This window comes from Glycine max, chromosome 6 (genome assembly GCF_000004515.6).
Source record: "Glycine max cultivar Williams 82 chromosome 6, Glycine_max_v4.0, whole genome shotgun sequence".
Classification (NCBI taxonomy): domain Eukaryota; kingdom Viridiplantae; phylum Streptophyta; class Magnoliopsida; order Fabales; family Fabaceae; genus Glycine; species Glycine max.
In genome coordinates, this window is record NC_038242.2 from 48,867,231 (window position 1) to 48,886,642 (window position 19,412).

Consider the following 19,412-nt stretch of genomic DNA (forward strand, 5'->3'; position numbering starts at 1 on the left):
TCTCTTAGCAAAACACCAATTAAGACATGTTGCTACCTTTCATTTCTACGGATAATCATTTTAACTAAAGATTGTTCAATTGCTTGTAACAACTCTAGTTATAAACAGCTTAAGCTATCCTAACTTTAAAAGTATGCATAGTCAGAAGTAGTTGTTACACTGATTTGTGTAAAAAAAGAATGGTTAGCCATAAGAAAAGGATAGTAGGAATTCATATCTTTTCAAATACACAACTTAACTCAACACACCTTATGTCACAAGCAATTTATATCACAAATATGCAGGGAATTCACTTTATTTATATGTATTCTTTTTCTGATTTGTTTGCTCTTTGTCTCATCTTTTTATATCTGAATCTGTTGCCACCAACACCAACTAATCCAAGTAGCTAGCTAGCATTTTATTTCTTCTCATAGCAAATATGCAACCTGATGGAATTTGATGTTCTCGTGATAGAAAATCTGTCAAAGGGGACTAAGTTAAATATATAAAAAATACAAAAATTTGGTTAACGGAGGGGACCTTGGCATGCTTCATCCCGTCACACTATAACTATGCTCCTCTTTCCATTTTCTCATGTTTGAATCAATCTCACAATTTCAAGCTCGCTTTTTCCTCGCCAACGCAGATCTTTTGCCTAGAGCTGAAGATGATTTGGATGAACATGTCAGCAACCCTCGCAGCAAAGCCAGAACACCCAAACCCAGGAAAGAGGCATAAATTGTCAATAGCTTCTCAGATGCCCTCTTGGAATTCATCATTTCTGATAATATAGCAACCTGCAACCCACAAACAACCAAAGTCTCTTTGTTACACCATCTATGGTTGGGATGGAGTTTTATTTTTATTTTTTTATTGGCAAAAATTGGGATGGAGAATATTATTACACCTCCAACTTTAGTGAAACAAATGCAATTGTAAAAAGTCAAAGGACAAAACTTAGATACAGTTCCTTGGGTTTGTACTGTTTTCTAATCAAAATAGGAGTTTCACCTCGGTAATTCACATAATAAAAGTTTGCATTAAAAGATTACATGGATTATTGAGAAGAAGCTCCAATTTTGATTAGAGAACAAACCAGAGAGATTACAGTTTTGTAATGTAATTAATACCTAAGCAAGCACCTGATTGTCAGAAAAATATATGTACCATAGTTTCTGCTTAAATTTTAAATCTAAGCTACAAAATATCATAACCCCAATTTTTGTTTTCATTATATTCAGATAGCAAACTTTATACTCAATTCAACATGATCTAAAAGCTGCAAAAACCACCATTTTTTCTCCTGGTACAAGTAATAATAACCAAGAATATCTTCAAATGAAAATGCATGGCACAAGACAACAGACCAAATGATGAGTATGAATCTAACAACAACTAACAGATCCCTGTAAACAAATATTTTGCTTCTAAATGAACGGTTGCTAGTAGTTCTATAAAAGTTAGACTTTTTCTAAATCCAAACATCAGAAAAAGAGAATAACATCCATTTTCTCTCTTCCCCCAGAAGCCTAATCATTTGTAATACCACAGGATCCACACAAACACGCGATAAGATTTTAAAAAACGGCCCGCGACCTTGATTTGTGCCTCAACATCAAGGTTTTTTTAACTTTCTACAACTGCAATTGTGACTGCATCGACCACATTTGTCTGCAATTTGTAGCGATATCAACAAACGTGACGAGACCAATATTTAAAACCAAAATAAAAACGGGGTCATTTAAAAAGGGAAATTTTTTTCTTCTAATAGAAACACAAGTATTCTCCGCAATCTCTCGCTCGTAGCAGGACAGAGCACGACTATAATGGCCGACAAAGCTTTAAAATGAGAGGGGGAAAAAACTTTTAACAAGCAAAATCTTAATTGAAAGGTGATAGACAGATAGATAGATAAACAAAAGTATTCTTTGCAATCTTGCTCGCAGGACTATTACGGAGGACAAAAGTTTTAAAACGAAAAAATAAAAACTTTGAAGAAGAAAAATAAGAATTGAAAGGTGATAGATAGATTACCATGGAGGTAGTGACAGAGACACCGTAGATCAAGCAAGTGGTGTTGAACCAAGGCTTGGAAGTGAGAATGGCGTAGAGGCTGAGGAGTGCAAGGGGCCATTGGAAGAGAAGCTCGAGCCAAACAAGGCCTACGAAAAAGTGCGGCTTTTCGGCGACAAGGTAATCGCCGTAGTCTTTGGTGTAATGTTCCTTGAGTTGGACGAGGATGTCGGGGAAGTAAGAGAGAGGAAGACACGTTTGAGCGTCGATCAGAGGAGCCACCACCGCTATTAGGAGGAAGAACAGAAACAGAACGGCGTCTACTAGCTTCAAAACGCAACCACCCATTTGATTATTCCTTCTTTCAAATAAAGGGGTGAATGGGAGATGATGGGTTTGTTGGAAAAGAGGGATCTTGTTGGTGCTGGATTGAATTCGAATTTGAATCCTTGTATTGTATTGTATGATCCTCCTCTTCCATTAATTATCAATTAATAAATAAGGATTGCATTTTCCATGATTTCCTTGCCATTTTTAGAAATGTTTTATTTTCCTTAAAATAGGGTGATGGGTTTTTTTAAGGAGTTCTTTGAAGTTTGAACGGCACATATCTGTTTTTTTTTTTTACTGCACTTCTGATTTCGTGATATTTTTTTTTCATCCGTATGTTTTTTATGATTAATTTTCATCTCCATAAATTTTACTGGCCAATTTTAGTGTAATTTTTTTCCTTCCAACTAAAATTTTTGTTATCCAAAACACTTCAACTTAAAATCAGGATCAAAATTAATATCACTCGACTCAATAACTTTTTGGTCCAATCAAATGGTTTTAGTCTCTCTGTTTAATAGATGAACATGATTTTTTGTTAATATGTTTAAAAGATATTTTTTTATGATTAAAAATAAATAATATATATATATATATATACAAAAAAAATTACACCATGATACCTAGCAGATCTAATTAGTGCAATTCGGACCTTAGAGAAAAATCAATCGCACATCTGCAATTGTTCTTGAACAACAAATGTGCTGAATTTGGTAACAACTTAATTGAATAAAAAAAAAAGCTTTAGGATGGCATGATCTTTAGGATTAATTACAAAAAAATTAAATTATATATAATTCCACTTAATGAATTTAAACCTCCCTGCTTATCCAAAATATAGTGTTAATTGTATCTTCTCTTTTCGTCTTGCTATCTCTTTTAAATCATTTTAGTTGAGAAATATTCCTCCCATACAGTTCATAACGTCCAAGTAGGTTTTCATACTATCTTAACTGTTTATCCCTATACTTAGTCTATGATCAAGTATCGCAAATCAAATCTCAAAATCACTTCCTACGACATCCCGCTTCCATTAAAAATATATATAATTTGAACACAATAACTAGGTTCAGTCTTGCATTGCAGAGAAGAATTTGTGTCTAACAAAAAGTTTAAAAATCATTTTCAGGCATTATCTAGGATTGATTTTTTTAGGCAAAGTGATGTGATGTATTATTAAGAAAAATTATGGTAAATTCTTAAAAAAGCTAACGTGGTGTATTGTTAAGTGGTGTATTGATTATTTTTTTAGGCAAAGTGGTGTATTGTTAATAAAAATGCCAAATATGGCGAAGGAGGTACAAATACATAAATATGGAGGATTGAGGTTTGACAACCATATAAATTGAAGATTTATATTGATTCTACACAATAATTTTTTTTAGTTTAAATTCCTTAAATATACAATTTTCATTCTTCAAAATTTTATTGAATTTCATCTCCTTCATTTGAACATGCTTTTCCATATCTCATGTATAATTGATATTTTTCATATAATAATTAAAAGAATTAAATATGTTTCTAATTCCTATTATATACATTTATATATTCATTTTATAGTTTTATTCCCTATAAAAAATTTCTTATGATTTTAGTTCCTATAAAATTTTATTTTACAATTTTAGTCCCTGTTACAGTTTAGCATTGACATCAGTCATTAGATAGGTATCAGATCACGTTTACTGTTTTCAATGTTTTCAAAGAGGAAATATAGAATTGTGGAAATACTTGAACAAGTTCATTTTCATGCCAACCCCAAAAAAAGATTAAATAAATAAAAGAACATAAATTTAGCACATCTGGTTTTTTCCAGCACTCCAAAGATCTATACCATAACTGTGACAGAGTTTTCATCCTTCCCTAGGTAACTAGAAGTGCCTTTCTATGACAGATTGAAGAACAATTACAATTTTAGTTGATTTTTGCTGAAAAATATAACTCCAGTTACATACCCCGCTTTCTATCCAATCCGTGTGATCTTCCTCCTATTGTCTACATGAAACTAAAGAATGCAAATATATCAATCAGCACCTTGAATTCTCGATGTCTAACAACATCATTCCCTCGGTAAAGTAAATCATTTGAGACAAAAATGATCACCTGCAAATCTGGAGCTCCAGTTATAGGACTTCATTCCTTTTCGCTTTGGCCCACAGCAGTTCATTACTGCAGAGTTGAAGAACCATTAGCCCAATGCCACACAACTTGGCTCAGGATATTGTAGAATTTGTGTCGGTCTCTGTTTTCTGTAATTCGTCGTTCATAATATTTAAAATGTCATTTGGGGGACATTTGTCTGCAGGGTTCTGTGCGGATATTTGGCAGAAGCATTCAGGCCAAGAATTAGTATAGAAAGACTCTGGAGAAACACGCTTGTGAGGTTCTCCAAAGTTTGTTTTGAGCATGACTTTCCTAACAGTTTCCTCAAAACCAGCCGTCCGCCCATTCTCCCTATCGATGAAGATAGGGGCAAGAGATTTTCTACCAGGTCTGATAGTAGTCCGGAAGCCATAGTAAAGGCGATGTCCAAGGAGATTGTTGGCAAAGTTGCTTGGGCCATCATAAGTTGGCATGAAAATGTCAGAAAGAAGACAAACCATGTAATCCACAGCAGAACCTGCCAATCCCCTAGTGTTTTCAGCAAGCTCTTTAGAGTTTTCAACAGATGAATGATTCTCGAGTTGAGGGAAGAAACTTTGAAATGGTTTCATAAATCGATCCCCGTCGAACAATTCACTAGCTATATCATTTCTTCTTTAGGAATTAGAGATTAGCTTTTGAGTATGAAAATGAAGAATAGGTCAAATGAATCAGATTTTGTTCCACATATGCAGGATTTGTCTTCAATCCTTAAACCTGAGCGTTTTGATGATACAAGTTATCCTAAATGGCACCAAAAAGAAAAAAGGTGAAGTCTCCCAAGGACAACTCCACTGTTGTTACTGGATTTGTTGGTACATTTCAACCAATTTGGGGTTTTTCTGTTACTATTAAGGATAATGATTGGATAATTGATACAGGTGCAATAAACCATATGACTTGTGATAGAAATATGTTTACCCAGATTTCCTCTAATAGTTATGTTTCAGTCATTGTAAACGCTAATGGTGTGTCTTCTCTAGTTGGGTAGTGGTACAGTATCCATTTCTCCCTTGTTATCCATTTCTAATGTGCTTTTTGTTCCTTCTCTCAATTACAATCTTTTCTCTGTTAGTCAATTATCTTAGTCTCATAAGTGTTTTCTTGTTCTTTCCCACATATTGTACTCTAAAGAATATACATACGAATGAGAAGATTAGCCGTGGTAAAAGAAGTGAAGGATTATACTATCTTGAAGGTAATTCTCAATATACCAAAGGAAAAATATTGGCTCACTCTATAAGTGATGAAACACAAGCTAAGAATATAAGAGATATTTGGCAATGACATAAGCAATTAGGACATCCATCTTTTAGCCATCTTAAAAGATTATTTCTTTCATTGTTTAACCATTGTCATATCTCTGATTTTAAATGTGAAACTTGTGTAATGGCAAAAAGTCATCGTGTTACTTTTCCTATAAATAACAATAGAGCTAATGCCCCTTTCTCTATTATTCACTCTGATGTTTGGGGACCTACCCTTCTTCACACACATAATGAAATGCGATGGTTTGTGACATTTGTGGATGACTGTACAAGAATGACTTGATTATACATTCTTAAACGCAAAAGTGATGTGCGTAAGGTTTTTCAATTTTTTCACAAAATGATAAGCACACAATTTAATACTTTAATAAAGATAGTCATGTCTGATAATGGAGGATAATACTACAAAAATGAGTTGACAAATTTTATGAAATCTGCTGGTATTCTTCATCAAACATCACATCCTAATTTCCCTCAACAAAATGGCATAGCCAAGAGAAAAAATAGACATCTTTTAGAGGTTACTAGATCACTATTGATTGGCGGTAATATTCCTTTTTACTTATGGGGTGAAGCTTTAGGCTCTGCAGTTTATCTTATTAATAGAGTTCCCTCAAGTGTGTTAAACTTTAAGAGACCTCTTGATACCCTTTCTCATCATTTCACCCTTAATTTTGTCAATCATTTACCACCCTATATTTTTTGTTGTGCCATATATGTGCATTTGCATCCTCACCAGCGGAAAAAATTAGAATCTAGAGTAATGAAATGTGTTTTTGTGGGATACAACACCACTCAAAAGAAGTATAAGGCCAATCATCCATCTACAAAAAAAAATTGTATCAATGGATGTTACATTTCATGAGCATGAATTGTTTTTTCCCTTGAAAACACTTCATTCTTCACCTCAAAGCGGGGGGGAGGGGGGTGATTTGGAGGTGCAAAATCATGATAGACTTGACAAAGATATCAAGTTATTTGATGTTATGCCAACAACAATAGATGATGGAATTCAAGATAATGGAGATGAGAACATGGAGGATCAAATTCAGAATAATGTAAATGAGAATATGGTCGAAGATGATAATACTGATATACAATGCAATGTCTTTTCTACCCCAAATTCTGACCCTATAGTGAGCCCTTACACTCTTCCACCTCGTATTAATAGAGGACAACCCCCAATTAAGTATGAACCCATTCTTAATTGTAAAGTCAAATACCCCATAAACAATTATGTGTTATCTGAAAGGTTGTCCAAGTCATATGTCAATTTTGTATCTCAATTATCTACTGCCTTTACTTCTAGTAGTTTGCAGGAAGCTCTAGTGGATTCTAGGTGGATCCAGGCAATGAAAACAAAAATGCAAGCATTGGAGAAAAATACTACTTGGAAACTTGTAACCTTACTAGATGAAAATAGTACAATTTGTTGTAGATAAGTGTTTACTGTCAAACATAAAGCTGATGGAAGAGTGGAGAGATATAAAGCAAGGCTAGTTGCAAAGGGTTACACTCAATCCTTTAGGGTTGATTACCAAGAAACCTTTGCACCAGTTGCAAAACTCAATACAGTGAGGGTGTTATTATTACTAGCAGTAAATCAAGATGGATCACCTTCTTCAATTCGATGTAAAAAATAATTTTTTACATGGAGATTTAATGGAAGAAGTTTATATGGATCCTCCTCCCGGTATACCAAAGTACTCAAATATTCCTTTGGTGTATAAGCTTAAAAAGGTTCTATATGGATTGAAACAATCACCAAGAGCTTGGTTTGGAGGATTTACGAAGTCTATGAAGTTTTTCGGTTACACATAAAACAATTCTAATCACACCTTGTTTCTCAAGCATAATCAAGGTAAAGTAACTACATTGATAATATATGTTGATGATATGATTGTGACTGGAAATGATCCTGATAAAATTTTAAGCTTACAGAGACATTTAGCTTCTAAACTTGACATGAAACAGCTTGGAGATCTCAAATATTTTTTAGGAATCGAAGTTGCAAGGTCCAAGCATGGTATCTTTCTTTCTCAAAGAAAGTATGTTTTAGACTTGTTAGCTGAAACATGAATGCCTGGGTGTAAACCAATTGATACTCTCATAGAACAAAATCACAAGAATTTTCATTGTGTTGATGCAACCAGTGCAGATAGAGGAAGATATCAAAGACTAGTGGGAAAACTAATTTACTTGTCTCATACTAGACCAGACATAACATATGCAGTCAATGTCGTGAGCCAATTTATGCATGACCCAAAAAAACCACATATGGATGTTGTTGAACCGATATTAAGGTACTTAAAATCTGCACTAGGAAAAAGTTTGTTATTTTCAAATCATGGTCACCTTAAAGTTGAGGGTTATACGGATGTTGATTGGGCTGAATCAGCAGATGACAGAAGGTCTACCGCTGACTATTTCACTTTTGTGGGAGGAAATCTAATAACTTGAAAAAGTAAAAAGCAACAATTAGTTGTTAGATCAAGTGTCGAAGCGAAGTTTAGAGGGATGACAATTGGAATATGTGAACTGTTATGGATTAGAAGTCTCTTAAAGGATATTGGATATGAACAAAAGGATGCAATGAAGCTTTATTGTGATAATAAATCAGTCATAGAGATTGCCAACAACCCCGTCCAACATGATCGTACAAAACATGTGAAAATTGACAGACATTTCATCAAAGAGAAGATTGAAGATGATATTATTGTCTTTCCTTTTGTAAAATTAGAACAACAACTTGTTGATATGCTGACCAAGGCAGTAGCATCCAAGACCCTTAGTAATTATTTTGACAAGTTGAGAATGTGTGACATTTATGCACCAATTTGAGATGGGGTGTTAGAATCCATTAATTGTAGGGATTACCTATGATTTGAATTTAAATTGTAATTGATCCAAATCCTTGTATATTTTTTTCTTTTTGTTTGTGATTTTGTTCTGATATTTTATCCTCAATAATCATAAAAAGATGGTAGAGAGGATCATGTATTTATTCACCATTTCATATCAATGAAAGCTACCGAATACCATTTTCTTAAGAGTTTGATCGACAACATTCAGGAGATGAGTTTCATCACTGTTATTTACACATTCTTGAGTTCAACAAGGAGCAACTGGTCAAAATAATCTTTGTGGATTGTGCTTTCATACTTGAGCTCTTTTCTAGATTCTGTAATGGAGAATGGAAAACAAAGAACTAAGGAAACCGTTTAAAATCTTATATTCACGTTATTTAGTGGAATAATACGTAGAAACAATTTATTTAATGAAATAATATGTTTGATTTCACTCCCCTTTTGTTATGAGGAAGATCATACTTAAACTGCAATTTTGATGTTAAATATTGGAATCCTTACCTCATTGGCTATGGTCCATTGCAAATCAATAGAGAGCTGAATGAAGCATCAAACTTGGTTCCGATCAACACTGGAATTGCCGTCTACAAAAATTGAGCACAAAACACTAGCATTCCCATTCCTCTGCATCCACATGCCTACAATTTAAGCTATTGGTGCCAAAAAAAAATATACGTACCTGATTCCATTTCCTGGCTTCTTTGTACCATCCCACGACACTGAAATCATAAGGTCAGGAAAAAGAAGGGAAAACAATCTTTAGAGAAGGATAATAAAAAGAGATGAAATCTTTGAAAGATACTGAAATCCCTGCTTCTTTTTATATTTTTTTCAGTAGAAATCAAATAAAAATATCAAAGAGTTTATCACAATCACATATTTGCTCAAACATCTCATTCTTACCTCTTTACATGTCTCCTTCTCTATTTTCTAGTTAAAATATAAAAATGCCAACAATATATTAAGGAAAAAGATATTACTAATGAAAAGAGAAAATAAATTGTAAAAAAAAAAAAAGTTAAAATCCATAGTGGTTGGATATTAGGTTACTTTTATACTTAAAGAAAGGCATAATTCCCACTTGACTCGCCTAGTGTTTGAGGGCTCATTGCTTCATCCAATAGCTACAGATATATTTTGTAGTTGAAGTAACTTATTAAAATTAAGTGGAAGTTACTAAGATAAATCTTTATGCCAAATTTTGATTAGGATTTATGGCTGTTATTCGCATGTATTTAACAGAGAGAGAGGGAACAAGGAGAGAACTGCTGAAATTGGGAATACTTTGTCTTCGTCAACGTCAACCATAGTAGTTGATGAGACATTTATGAGTAGATATTAAAACAAAGATATGCAACTTACGAACACCAGAAAGAGAAAGAACTTTGGCTACAAATATACAAATAAGGACTTGACATTCAATCTAAACAAATAATCTAACCACTTTGGAGTTTGGTTATTTTGATCACTAGCTACAATGGCATACGACGGTGATGTTGTTGAGATCAATATTGAGGAGATGCTGAAGGGGGCATGGGCACCCGTAATTACTGAGTGTTGCATCTACAAAGTGCCGTTTAGTATCCGAAGACACAACGAAGAAGCCTACACCCCAAAGGTTATTTCTATTGGCCCTTTTCACCACGGCCATCCTCGCCTCCGAGACATGGAGGAACACAAAATCTATTACTCCAAGGCTTTTCTCGAACGATCTCAAACAACTTTGGACAGTTTTATCGGATGGATTGATGAGATGGAGCCCAAGTTTCGTCGCTGTTATTCACACACTCTTGAGTTCAGCAAGGAGCAACTCGTCAAAATAATCTTTGTGGATTGTGCTTTTATACTTGAGCTCTTCTGCAGAGACCATGATCAAGGATTGAACCAGGACGTGATGTGTCTTTCTATCCCTCCTTTGAGGGATAGTATACAGTATGATTTGTTGTTACTTGAGAACCAGGTTCCTTTTTTTGTTCTTCAGAGTCTCTATAATCTGTCCTTCCGTTTACTGAATGATGACCGTTCATTACTTGAGCGTACGTTTCACTTTTTTCGACATTTCAATAGATCACAATTAGACATGGGAAATATTCAAAAAATAAGCCACTTCACAGATCTGATAAGAACTTTTCACTTGCAAGATCCTCTGCCGTCTAGGATTGATGGTAACATAATAAAACATCTTCCTAGTGCCACTGAGTTATCAGAAGCAGGATTGAGGTTTAAGGTTCTTGAAAGTGAGTCTTGTTTACTAAAGTTAGACTTTTCCGGACGGGTTCTTGAAATCCCGCAGTTGGTAGTGGAAGATCCGACTGAAACTTTGTTTCGCAATATGGTGGCATTGGAGCAGTGTCACTATCATTTCCAATCTTACATTACGGACTACGTTTGTTTTTTAGACTTCCTTGTAAACACCAACAGAGATGTGGATATACTAGTTCAAGAGAGAGTCTTTATTAATTGGCTAGGGGACACTGATTCTGTGGCTATGATGATTAATGGCCTTATGAAAAATATTACGACATCAAATAATATCAGTTCTCAATACTTTGATGTCAGTGAAAAGTTGAATGCTTTTCATAAAAATCCTTGTCGTAAGTTGATATCGGCTCTGAGACGAGATTATTGTAGAGGTCCTTGGCAAACTGCTGCTTCCATTGCTGCAATTATTCTTCTCATTCTCTCTTTTGTTCAAACAGTTTGTTCTATCTTGCAAGTAATATATTAATAGAATATGTCTCCAGGCCCTCTCCCAAAGACCTGCAGGTAAATCTAGTTATTGTTAAATGCTGAATTTTTTTCTTATTCTTTTCCATTTTTACTGCAATATTCCTTTTGTCTCAAAACGTTTCAATGGCTTCCTTATTTCAGGTGTTGAAACAGATTAATTTATTAGTCCTTCCCGAAATTACTATGGGTATGCATCAAGTTATTCAGTGTTGCCTCTTGAAGTCTGTGTCTATGGTGCAAAATATGATCTAAAGTAGCTTACCCTGCTTCAGATTTGTGAGATGATGATGTCCTGATACATACCTAGTTTAATTTTATAGCTATTTCATATTTGTATTGTGTTGCTTTAGATATTTGTGAGATGATGATGTCCTGATATTTACCTAGTTTAAGTTTATAGCTATTTGATATTCGTGTTGTGTTGCTTTTGATATTTGTGAGATGATGATGTCCTGATGCATATATACCTAGTCTGATTAAAGTTTTCGAATTACAACCCCTGATTTTGTCTTGTGTTGCTTTTGATATTTGTGGGAATTATAGATATTTCAGGGAGGAACAAAAGTTCCAACAAAGCCGTATACCTCTTTTCAGATTGATCAAAAGAGGGGTGAAATTGGGAAAGTTGTATCATTTTCTATAAACTATAAAAGGCTTTGAACAATAATAAGATGATGAGACCAAGAGATAATTTTAATGACTCTTTTTTTTTCTTTCTAAAAGAGAAAGTCAAAATATAAATTTCAAGTTGGGTTTTGTAAAATCAATCCGACTTTATATTTGTTTCAATTGTTTACTTGATTAAAAAAAATTAGCTCGCCGTCGGATCCCACCGGCGGCGGAGGAGAGGGCAATGCCGGCGGCAGCATGCTGTACGTGGCATTGGTGGGCTTGCTTCCGGAGCAGAGGAGGATACGGTGGAGGACGCGGAGGAGGAACCGCCGGAGCAGGGAAACGCGGTGGTGGAACCGTCGCCGGAGGGTGGAGGAACGGCTGAGTTTCGGATCAAAGTGGGACATGTTTTATTTGTTTTTCTTCTTTTAAAAAAAAAGTTGTTCTTTTTCGGAGGAAATAAGAAAAAAGAAACAAAATGGAAGTTTTTTTCTGTATGGAATATGGGATGGGGATGGGCTCAAGTGCAACGACGAGTGAACCTCTCTCAGCCATGAAAATGAAAAGCAAGGTTGTGAGTTTTCTCATTTTTTAATGCGGAGGGGCGTTTTCGGGATTTCGCTCTCCCTCTTCTCTCTGTTTGTTCTTCTATGAAAAAAAGGTAAATTATTCGTTATTGATAAGAAAAATCAATAATTGATGTTTCAATATATTTACTTTTTAATAATTATTGAGATGAGATTACTTATTAATTAATTATTCAGATTACTTGTTTTGCTTATGTATTAGGATCCTCTTATTTATGTATATATAATTATTGATATTATTTATTATTTATTCCATCCCAAAATAATAATCATGATTGTTTTACACAGTTTAATAATAATAAATAAATGAAAGAGAATAATAAATTTATAAAATTAATCTTATATTTTCATTAGTTTATTTTTGGATTTGACAAATTGTCATTAATATATAATAACTATAAGTGAAAAAATAATAATTAATGTTAGTAACATTATAATTATATTAGAACAAAAAAACTTTTTCTTGCAGGACAATTATAAAAAGATAGAGGGATTAATTAATTTTTGAGATTACTTATTTTATTTATGTATTAGGATCCTCTTATTTATGTATATATAATATTAATATTTAATTTTTATTAATTATTGAGATTTCTTATTTCATGAATTAGGATCCTCTTAAGTCAAATTATCATGATGCTCTTAGTATTTCATTACTTATTATATAATATGAGCTTAAATTGTATGCACGGTTAATATACATAAAAAAAACATTATTAATAAAATCTATATTGATTCTACACAATAATTTTTTATAGTTTAGATTCCTTAAATATACAATTTTCATTCTTCAAAATTTTATTGAATTTCATCTCGTTTATTTCAACATGCTTTTCCATATCTCATGTATGCCCATCGATATTTTTCATATAATAATCAAAAGACTTAAATATGTTTCTAATTCCTATTATATATATTTATATATTTATTTTATAATTTTATTTCCTATAATTTTTTTTTTATGATTTTGATTCCTATAAAATTTTATTTTACAATTTTAGACCCTGCTACAGTTTATAGCATCGACATCAGTCATTAGATAGATAGATCACCTTTACTGTTTTCAAAGAGGAAATATAGAATTGTGGAAATACTTGAACAAGTTCATTTTCATGGCAACCCCAAAAAAAGATTAAATAAATAAAAGAACATAAATTTAGCACATCTGGTTTTTTCCAGCACTCCAAAGATCTATACCATAACTCTGCCAGAGTTTTCATCCTTCCCTAGGTAACTAGAAGTGCCTTTCTATGACAGATTGAAGAACAATTACAATTTTAGTTGATTTTTGCTGAAAAATATAACTCCAGTTACATACCCCGCTTTCTATCCAATCCGTGTGATCTTCCTCCTATTGTCTACATGAAGCTAAAGAATGCAAATATACCAATCAGCACCTTGAATTCTCGATGTCTAACCACATCATTCCCTCGGTAAAGTAAATCATTTGAGACAAAAATGATCACCTGCAAATCTGGAGCTCCAGTAATAGGACTTCATTCCTTTTCGCTTTGGCCCACAGCAGTTCATTACTGCAGAGTTGAAGAACCATTAGCCCAATGCCACACAACTTGGCTCAGGATATTGTAGAGTTTGTGTCGGTCTCTGTTTTCTGTAATTCGTCGTTCATAATATTTAAAATGTCATTTGGGGGACATTTGTCTGCAGAGTTCTGTGCGGATATTTGGCAGAAGCATTCAGGCCAAGAATTAGTGTAGAAAGACTCTGGAGAAACACGCTTGTGAGGTTCTCCAAAGTTTGTTTTGAGCATGACTTTCCTAACAGCTTCCTCAAAACCAGCCGTCCGCCCATTCTCCCTATCAACGAAGATAGGGGCAAGAGATTTTCTATCAGGTCTGATAGTAGTCCGGAAGCCATAGTAAAGGCGATGTCCAAGGAGATTGTTGGCAAAGTTGCTTGGGCCATCATAAGTTGGCATGAAAATGTCAGAAAGAAGACAGACCATGTAATCCACAGCAGAACCAGCCAATCCCCTAGTGTTTTCAGCAAGCTCTTCAGAGTTTTCAACAGAAGAATGATTCTCGAGTCGAGGGAACAAACTTTGAAATGGTTTCATAAATCAATCCCCATCGAACAATTCACCAGCTAAAGATATATCATTTCTTCTTTAGGAATTAGAGATTAGCTTTTGAGTATGAAAATGGAGAATAGGTCAAATGAATCAGATTTTATTCCACATATACAGGATTTGTTTTTAATCCTTAAACTGAGTGTCTTGATGATTCAAGTTATCTTGAATGACACCAAAAAGAAAAAAAGGTGAAGTCTCCCAAGGACAACTCCGCTGTTGTTACTGGATTTGTTGGTACATTTCAACCAATTTGGAGTTTTTCTGTTATTATTAAGGATAATGATTGAATAATTTATATAGGTGTAATAAATCATATGACTTGTGATAGAAATATGTTTACTCAGTTTTCCTCTAATAGTTATGTTTCAGTCATTGTAAACGCTAATGGTGTGTTTTCTCTAGTTATGGGTAGTGGTATAGTATCCATTTCTCCCTTGTTATCCATTTCTAATGTGCTTTTTGTTCATTCTCTCAATTACAATCTTTTCTCTGTTAGTCAATTAACATAGTCTCATAACTGTGTTTTCTTGTTCTTTCTCACATATTGTACTCTATAGAATATACATATAGGAGTGGTAAAAGAAGTGAAGGATTATACTATCTTGAAGGTAATTCTCAATATACCAAAGGAAAAATATTGGCTCAATCTATAAGTGATGAAACACAAGCTAAGAATATAAGAGATATTTGGCAATGACATAAGCAATTAGGACATCCATCTTTTAGCTATCTTAAAAGATTATTTCCTTCATTGTTTAACCATTATCATATCTCTGATTTTAAATGTGAAACTTGTGTAATAGCAAAAAGTCATCGTGTTACTTTTTCTATAAATAACAATAGAGCTAATGCTCCTTTCTCTATTATTCACTCTGATGTTTGGGGACCTACCTCTCTTCACACACATAATGAAATGCGATGGTTTGTGACATTTGTGGATGACTGTACAAGAATGACTTGGTTATATATTCTTAAACGCAAAAGTGATGTGCGTAAGGTTTTTCAATTTTTTCACAAAATGATAAACACACAATTTAACACTTTAATAAAGACAGTCAGGTCTGATAATGGAGGATAATACTACAAAAATGAGTTGACAAATTTTATGAAATCTGTTGGTATTCTTCATCAAACATCACATCCTAATTCCCCTCAACAAAATGGAGTAGCCAAGAGAAAAAATAGACATCTTTTAGAGGTTACTAGATCACTATTGATTGGCGGTAATATTCCTTTTTACTTATGGGGTGAAGCTTTAGGCTCTGCAGTTTATCTTATTAACAGAGTTCCCTCAAGTGTGTTAAACTTTAAGAGACCTCTTGATGCCCTTTCTCATCATTTCACCCTTAATTTTGTTAATCATTTACCACCCTATATTTTTTGTTGTGTCATATATGTGCATTTGCATCCTCACCAGCGGACAAAATTAGAATCTAGAGTAATGAAATGTGTTTTTGTGGGATACAACACCACTCAAAAGAAATATAAGGCCAATCATCCATCTACAAAAAAAAATTGTATCAATGGATGTTACATTTCATGAGCATGAATTGTTTTTTCCCTTGAAAACACTTCATTCTTCACCTCAAAGCGGGGGGGAGGGGGGTGATTTGGAGGTGCAAAATCATGATAGACTTGACAAAGATATCAAGTTATTTGATGTTATGCCAACAACAATAGATGATGGAATTCAAGATAATGGAAATGAGAACATGGAGGATCAAATTCAGAATAATGTAAATGAGAATATGGTCGAAGATGATAGTACTGATATACAATGCAATGTCTTTTCTACCCCAAATTCTGACCCTATAGTGAGCCCTTACACTCTTCCACCTTGTATTAATAGAGGACAACCCCCAATTAAGTATGAACTCATTCTTAATTGTAAAGTCAAATACCCCATAAACAACTATGTGTTCTCTGAAAGGCTATCCAAGTCATATGTCAATTTTGTATCTCAATTATCTACTGCCTTTACTTCTAGTAGTTTGCAGGAAGCTCTAGCAGATTCTAAGTGGATCCAAGCAATGAAAACAAAAATGGAAGCATTGGAGAAAAATGCTACTTGGGAACTTGTAACCTTACCAGATGGAAAGAGTACAGTTTGTTGTAGATAGGTGTTTACCGTCAAACATAAAACTGATGGAAGTGTGGAGAGATATAAAGCAAGGCTAGTTGCAAAGGGTTACACTCAATCCTTTAGGGTTGATTACCAAGAAACCTTTGCACCAGTTGCAAAATTCAATACAGTGAGGGTGTTATTATTACTAGCAGTAAATCAAGATGGACCACCTTCTTCAATTCGATGTAAAAAATATTTTTTTACATGGAGATTTAATGGAAGAAGTTTATATGGATCCTTCTCCCGGTATACCAAAGTACTCAAATATTCCTTTGGTGTGTAAGCTTAAAAAGGCTCTATATGGATTGAAACAATCACCAAGAGCTTGGTTTGGAGGATTTACGAAGTCCAAGAAGTTTTTCGGTTACACACAAAGAAATTCTGATCACACCTTGTTTTTCAAGAATAATCAAGGTAAAGTAACTACATTGATAATATATGTTGATGATATGATTGTGACTAGAAATGATCCTGATAAAATTTTAAGCTTACAAAGACATTTAGCTTCTAAATTTGACATGAAACAGCTTGAAGATCTCAAATATTTTGTTAGGAATCGAAGTTGCAAGGTCCAAGCATGGTATCTTTCTTTCTCAAAGAAAGTATGTTTTAGACTTGTTAGCTGAAACATGAATTCCTAGGTGTAAACCAATTGATACTCTCATAGAACAAAACCACAAGAATTTTCATTGTGTTGATGCAACCAGTGCAGATAGAGGAATATATCAAAGACTAGTGGAAAAACTAATTTACTTGTCTCATACTAGACCAGACATAACATATGCAGTCAATGTCGTGAGCCAATTTATGCATGACCCAAAAAAACCACATATGGATGTTGTTGAACGAATATTAAGGTACTTAAAATCTGCACCAGGAAAAAGTTTGTTATTCTCAAATCATGGTCACCTCAAAGTTGAGGGTTATACGGATGCTGATTGGGCTGAATCAGCAGATGACAAAAGGTCTACCGCTGACTATTTCACTTTTGTGGGAGGAAATCTAGTAACTTGAAAAAGTAAAAAGCAACAATTAGTTGCTAGATCAAGTGCCGAAGCGAAGTTTAGAGGGATGACAATGGGAATATGTGAACTGTTATGGATTAGAAGTCTCTTAAAGAATATTGGATATGAACAAAAGGATGCAATGAAGCTTTATTGTGATAATAAATCAGCCATAGAGATTGCTAACAACCCCGTCCAACATGATCGTACAAAACATGTGGAAATTGATAGACATTTCATCAAAGAGAAGATTGAAGATGATATTATTGTCTTTCCTTTTGTAAAATCAGAACAACAACTTGTTGATATGCTGACCAAGGCAGCAGCATCCAAGACCCTTAGTAATTATTTTGACAAGTTGGGAATGTGTGACATTTATGCACCAACTTGAGATGGGGTGTTAGAATCCATTAATTGTAGGGATTACCTATGATTTGAATTTAAATTATAATTGATCCAAATCCTTGTACATTTTTTTCTTTTTATTTGTGATTTTGTTTTGATATTTTGTCCTCAATAATCATAAAAAGATGGTAGGGAGGATCATGTATTTATTCACCATTTCATATCAATGAAAGCTATCGGATACCATTTTCTTAACAGGTTGATCGACAACATTCAGGAGATGAGTTTCATCACTCTTATTTACACATTCTTAAGTTCAACAAGGAGCAACTGGTCAAAATAATCTTTGTGGATTGTGCTTTCATACTTGAGCTCTTTTGTAGATTCTGTAATGGAGAATGGAAAACAAAGAACTAAGGAAACCGTTTAAAATCTTATATTCACGTTATTTAGTGGAATAATAAGTAGAAACAATTTATTTAATGAAATAATATGTTTGATTTCACTCCCCTTTTGTTATGAGGAAGATCATACTTAAACTGCAATTTTGATGTTAATATTGGAATCCTTACCTCATTGGCTATGGTCCATTGCAAATCAATAGAGAGCTGAATGAAGCATCAAACTTGGTTCCGATCAACACTGGAATTGCCGTCTACAAAAATTGAGCACAAAACACTAACATTCCCATTCCTCTGCATCCACATGCCTACAATTTAAGCTATTGGTGCCAAAAAAAAAATATACGTACCTGATTCCATTTCCTGGCTTCTTTGTACCATCCCTCGACACTGAAATCAAACACCCACAATCGAAACGAAAAGCACCCCCAAAAAATTGTGGAAAATTCATCTTATATTAGCAATTAGCTCTTAGCTTTAATTATTTTTTAATTTAAAAGTAACACAACATAGAAGATACCTGTTTAATGTGCATCGGCTTGTTAGATCAAACATATTTACTTTTTATTAATTATTGAGATTACTTATTTCATGAATTAGGATCCTCTTCAGTCAAATTATCATGATGCTTATATCTTAGTATTTCATTAGTTATTATATAATATGAGTTTAAATTGTATACACGGTTAATATACATTAAAAAAACGTTCTAAGAATATAAGAATTATGCTGACAATCTAACTCTTGTTTATTTATTTTTTGAGATTAAAACAAAATCTTAAATAACAAAGATGAAGAGCATCTAAGAATACTTGAAATGATGGCATAGGATCATATCAAGCTTAAATTTGCTACTTTCTTTTCATTTTTGAAGAAACATTTTCATTACTAAACACAAGGGAATCATTATAATTACA

General features: G+C 33.7%; 4 protein-coding genes across 4 annotated transcripts; 1 reads left to right on the forward strand and 3 right to left on the reverse strand.

Annotated features, from left to right (window-relative positions):
* Positions 1 to 376: 376 nt before the first annotated feature.
* LOC100790628 (uncharacterized) lies at positions 377 to 2,537 on the reverse strand. The gene is made up of 2 exons (XM_003527440.5): positions 2,017 to 2,537; positions 377 to 779 (listed from the first exon to the last, which is right to left on the reverse strand). The coding sequence occupies exons 1-2, from the start codon at positions 2,341 to 2,343 to the stop codon at positions 600 to 602; spliced, it is 507 nt and encodes a 168-aa protein (XP_003527488.1). The 5' UTR covers positions 2,344 to 2,537; the 3' UTR covers positions 377 to 599.
* Positions 2,538 to 4,172: 1,635 nt separating this feature from the next.
* On the reverse strand, positions 4,173 to 5,069 carry LOC102662304 (O-fucosyltransferase 1-like; the record flags this gene model as incomplete). The annotated part of the gene is made up of 1 exon (XM_014777102.2): positions 4,173 to 5,069. A coding segment is annotated over one exon (534 nt), but the record flags the coding sequence as incomplete, so codon positions are not given.
* A 4,797-nt stretch (positions 5,070 to 9,866) lies between these two features.
* On the forward strand, positions 9,867 to 11,824 carry LOC100787258 (UPF0481 protein At3g47200). The gene is made up of 2 exons (XM_003526273.5): positions 9,867 to 11,365; positions 11,471 to 11,824. The coding sequence occupies exon 1, from the start codon at positions 10,077 to 10,079 to the stop codon at positions 11,325 to 11,327; it is 1,251 nt and encodes a 416-aa protein (XP_003526321.1). The 5' UTR covers positions 9,867 to 10,076; the 3' UTR covers positions 11,328 to 11,365; positions 11,471 to 11,824.
* Positions 11,825 to 13,635: 1,811 nt separating this feature from the next.
* Positions 13,636 to 14,613, reverse strand: LOC102662783 (O-fucosyltransferase 1). Its single transcript, XM_041016748.1, has one exon. It carries the CDS (start codon positions 14,603 to 14,605, stop codon positions 14,105 to 14,107), a length of 501 nt encoding a protein of 166 aa, XP_040872682.1. The 5' UTR covers positions 14,606 to 14,613; the 3' UTR covers positions 13,636 to 14,104.
* Between the last annotated feature and the right edge of the window lie 4,799 nt (positions 14,614 to 19,412).

Bases quoted from the DNA above. Each gene is read 5' to 3' on its own strand.
- LOC100790628 (XM_003527440.5), bottom strand. From the start codon at position 2,343: ATGGGTGGTTGCGTTTTGAAGCTAGTAGACGCCGTTCTGTTTCTGTTC. The intron at 780-2,016 runs GTAATCTATCTA...TGTGGGTTGCAG, and splicing joins TCTCTGTCACTACCTCCATG to GTTGCTATATTATCAGAAAT.
- LOC100787258 (XM_003526273.5), top strand. From the start codon at position 10,077: ATGGCATACGACGGTGATGTTGTTGAGATCAATATTGAGGAGATGCTG.
- LOC102662783 (XM_041016748.1), bottom strand. From the start codon at position 14,605: ATGAAACCATTTCAAAGTTTGTTCCCTCGACTCGAGAATCATTCTTCT.